The sequence below is a fragment of the Salmo salar genome, chromosome 05, assembly GCF_965601325.2.
Source record: "Salmo salar chromosome 05, fSalSal1, whole genome shotgun sequence".
Lineage (NCBI taxonomy): Eukaryota > Metazoa > Chordata > Actinopteri > Salmoniformes > Salmonidae > Salmo > Salmo salar.
This window is the reverse complement of record NC_138295.1, coordinates 53,720,479-53,725,000: the sequence shown is the minus strand read 5'-3', so window position 1 is coordinate 53,725,000 and position 4,522 is coordinate 53,720,479. Positions and strand designations below refer to the sequence as shown.

The following is a 4,522-nucleotide window of genomic DNA, read 5'->3' as shown; positions in this document are numbered from 1 at the left end:
ATACACCTACACAAACAGATAGACATACACCTACACAAACAGATAGACATACACCTACACAAACAGACAGAGATAGACATACACCTACACAAACAGATAGACATACACCTACACAAACAGATAGACATACACCTACACAAACAGACAGAGATAGACATACACCTACACAAACAGATAGACATACACCTACACAAACAGACAGAGATAGACATACACCTACACAAACAGATAGACATACACCTACACAAACAGATAGACATACACCTACACAAACAGATAGACATACACCTACACAAACAGATAGACATACACCTACACAAACAGATAGACATACACATACACAAACAGATAGACATACACTTACACAAACAGATAGACATACACCTACACAAACAGATAGACATACACCTACACAAACCAAACATAGACATACACCTACACAAACCAAACAGATAGACATACACCTATACAAATAGATAGACATACACCTACACAAACAGATAGACATACATCTATACAAACAGATAGACATACATCTACACAAACAGATAGACATACACCTATACAAACAGATAGACATACACCTACACAAACCAAACAGATAGACATACACCTATACAAATAGATAGACATACACCTACACAAACAGATAGACATACACCTACACAAACAGATAGACATAGAAATACATCTACACAAACAGATAGACATAGAAATACATCTACACAAACAGATAGACATACATCTATACAAACAGATAGACATACATCTACACAAACAGATAGGCATACACCTACACAAACAGATAGGCATACACCTATACAAACAGATGGACATAGAAATACATCTACACAAACAGAAAGACATAGAAACACATCTACACAAACACATAGACATACACCTACACAAACAGATAGACATACACATACACACATACCGTACACACACCTACACTGACAACTTGTGGGGTCCTCTTATTGATCTTCTATCTGCCATGTTGTGTGTTTATTAACCTCTGCTCTCTCTCTCTTTCTCTCTCTCCTTCCTTCCTTCCCCCAGGCCCAGCTGGTGGTTCTGTGCGGTCCCCTACAGTGTCCTCATTTTTGTGTATGATGAGATCCGAAAACTGCTCATCCGTAGGAACCCAGGAGGTAAATGGCTGTCTCTTTCTCTACGTATAACATTTAGGCCCGAATCCTAACATGAGATTTGCACTTGAAACTTCACGCCAATCTTTAATTGACACAAAAACATGAAAACACTCTAACGCCTCTCTTTCTCTTCCCCTCCCCTCTCCTCCTACAGGTTGGGTGGAAAGGGAGACATACTATTGAGCGATGGAAACCGTCTTTACTCATACCCCTACATTTTCCATTTGTTTCTCCCCCCCCCCCCCCCTTCATTCCATCCCTGGCAAGACACATCTTCAGATGCCCCACCCCTTAAAAGACAACAACCGCTTCAAAGCAATTTTCATCACAACTGCCCCAAAGATTAAGAACAGCAAAGCACCTTTACAACTTTCTACATCAACCCCCCCCCCCCCCTCCTCTCCATCTCCTATGATACTCTTTGCATGTGTTCTCTCACTGCTGTGTACATAAACCAATATATCTACCAAACGGCAGCTGCATATTGTGTATGTAGATTTGAATGAGCTATGATCTAAAGGGAGTGTCGACGCTCGGCAAAAAAAAAGGGCCATACCACTCCTTCCTCCCTTCCCTTTCTCCCCCCCCCCCCCCTCTATCTCTATACCTCCGTTCCTCCCTCTCTTCCTCCTCCTGCGAACCTTCGCTTGTCCTCCGGTCACACACAGACATACAGATCGCGAGCGAGATCCCCACAGCTGACACCAATCGAGCCGTCCCCTCTCGCCCTCTCCTTTCTCCAGGAGGAAGAGCGGATGTCTTTCTCACTCCGACAGTTTTCCTTTTTCTTCAACAGTGTTGTTGTTTTTTTTATAATATGGGGTGGGGGTTCAATGGTTTTACTTGTTTTTTTTATTTATATAAAGGGAGGGGGGTGTGTGAGAGCTGCTTTCCCTCATTTAGGCATAACAAAGCACACCCCTCCATGGCATCCCCAGTCCCCCTTCTGTCTCTCACACCCTCCTCTCCCCTCTACTCCCTGTTTGTCTACGTTTGTGTGCACTGTGTGAACCATTGTCCTTGTTAAATACTACAGTACACCCCCAGTTGGGAAATACAACTCAATCTTTCTGTGTGTTCTAGGAAAACTATATAATTCTATACTGATTTAAAGAAATAAAAATATGTTGAAAATAAAACATCTCAAGATGTACATTCAATGAATAAGAACATCGGCGACATTGTTGAGCGTGTTATGGAAAAAGAGGAAAGATCACTGTTTCCTCTTTTTGTATGGTTTCCAATCTTTCTTTTTTTTTCGCCAGGTTTTCAGAAAGCCGATGCAAAAATTGAACCAAAAAACCAACAAAAAAACAACGACAAGGTTGTGTTTTATTATTAAAACATGTGAGACAGAAACTATGGCGTCCATATTCCTACTACCACTTCTGACGTGCCGGTGCAATGTGGTGTGATTATTTGGTGTGAGATGATCAGTCCATGTTCCTGGAGTCCGGTCCAGTCTAGGTGACACAGTCCAGATATTGAGTTCTGTGTGAATGTCTGCATTGGAGACCAGCAGAGGAACAGCCATTTCAGGCTGGGTCTTACTCAGAGGGCTGGTAGGGGGTTGAGACTACAGAAGAAGAAAAAAACAGTAGTAGAACATGTGTGTGTGTGTGAAAGAAAACGAAACCAACACCAATAAAACATCTAGAACATTTAATACAACCTAGCACTGTCTGTGTGTCTTTATCTCTCCCTGACTTTGACTCGCCACACTGGCTTTCAGCTTCCTTTCCACCTCTTTTCTCACGTCAGTCTGATACTATATGGCTTAATGTAGGCCTGACTTGATGAAATCTTGTAGGATAAAACTGATCAGTAATTGATATATTTTGTCTTCACCTGGACAACATTTGGGGTTGTATATACACAACGAAATATCTGTAAGAGAATAAGGGATTTACTAATGATTCTTTAGACCAGCGAGATCTACTGTATCTGTTGTTTTACTGTGTTGTATCTGTAGTGTTGAGGTACATATTGGCAGAGCGCTAGGATGCCATCTAATGATGAGAATCACATCAAGTTACACTGCAAAATGTACAGCTGATAGAAGGCTGTGAGTTGGCAAGAGCCCAGGGTAATGCACCAAACGACCAAATCAAGTAAATATTTTGGCTTTGATGTTGAAACCTAAAAAAACCTACAAACAGAAGAAAGGCAGTAGTCCATCTTCCCAGACAACTGATATTCCGCATTAGTAAAACAGATTTATACAATTTTCTGCGAGTAAATAATATCAAGTCATCAGCATTTTTACATTTCTGAAGCTTTGTTAGTCTTGCCTTGTGTCCGGTACATACTGGTAACAGGAGTACAGATACAGTATGGGCCAGTTTCCCCAGACTGAGATTAAGCCTAATCCTGGACTAAAAAAAGCACTTTTGTTCTTCCCAAAACATGTTTAATCCTGGAGTAAAATTAATCTGGGCTAAATAGATGTGTTCAGTGGCTAAAATCTGTTATAGATATTACTGTAGGTCAAATAAACCTGTCATGGGGGTATGACAGAGCCTGTGCCTGTACCTACCGTTTTAAACACACTTCCTCCTCCCTCTGCTCCTCACACATTTAGGGTTGGTCCGTAATGGCATCCTATTCCCTATATAGTGCACTACAGGGAATACAGTAGTTGCCATTTCTGATGCAGCTTTCCACAACAGGGATTGTAGTAGGGTGGGAGAAATGTGAGTAAACGCTTAGCATTGATCGAGATGACGAGGTATGCGTAACGGGTGGGTAAATGCTATTCACAATAGGTGTATAAACTGCATTGATACTCTACATCACTGACACTCGCTCTCTCTCACACAGCCCTCCCCCTAAATTCCCACATGTCCATGCAGTGAGCTTACTGCAGTGTGGCTCCTCTATCTCCCCCTCCGCATAATAGAATATCGATCACCCGGCTTTGCCGCAGTGTGCAGTATGCCAGTGAGTGAAGTGTGTGTGTGGATGGATGGGTGAACCTCCCAAGGTCATCTCCATGGCAACCTGTGCATGGGGTTGTCTTGATGAGCAGTGGACAGGGATCATGTATAAAGGGGGGAAAAGGGGAAGTGGTGAGCACTGCGGTATCTGAAGTGTCACAAAGGGAGGGAAGGACAGGGAGGAGGACACGGAGAGAAAGGGAAAAGTAGGGGAAACTACATCCTATTGTGGGGCGGCACATCCAGGACATAAAAGGGCCTACAAAGTATTGCAATTTTGGCACATATACTGTATATACAGAATATACACACAACCTTTAATACCCTTCAATGTAATGTTTTAAATCACCACAAATAAATATGTGCAAAAGGGACCCAAATATTTTAGAATTCATGCTTGGACTTGAGTCCTCACACAAACACACTCACAATATC

The 4,522-nt window shown here is 42.0% G+C and overlaps 1 protein-coding gene across 2 annotated transcripts in view; it reads left to right on the top strand.

Annotated features, from left to right (window-relative positions):
* Positions 1-2,826, top strand: part of LOC106605102 (sodium/potassium-transporting ATPase subunit alpha-3) — a 25,208-nt gene extending 22,382 nt beyond the window's left edge. For both annotated transcript variants that reach the window (XM_014200411.3, XM_014200412.3), the window contains exons 21-22: positions 1,060-1,151; positions 1,306-2,826. In XM_014200411.3, the coding sequence (XP_014055886.1) occupies positions 1,060-1,151; positions 1,306-1,334 (121 nt within the window). In that variant the 3' untranslated portion in view covers positions 1,335-2,826. The remainder of the gene's footprint in view (positions 1-1,059; positions 1,152-1,305) is intronic.
* The last annotated feature ends 1,696 nt before the right edge of the window (positions 2,827-4,522 follow it).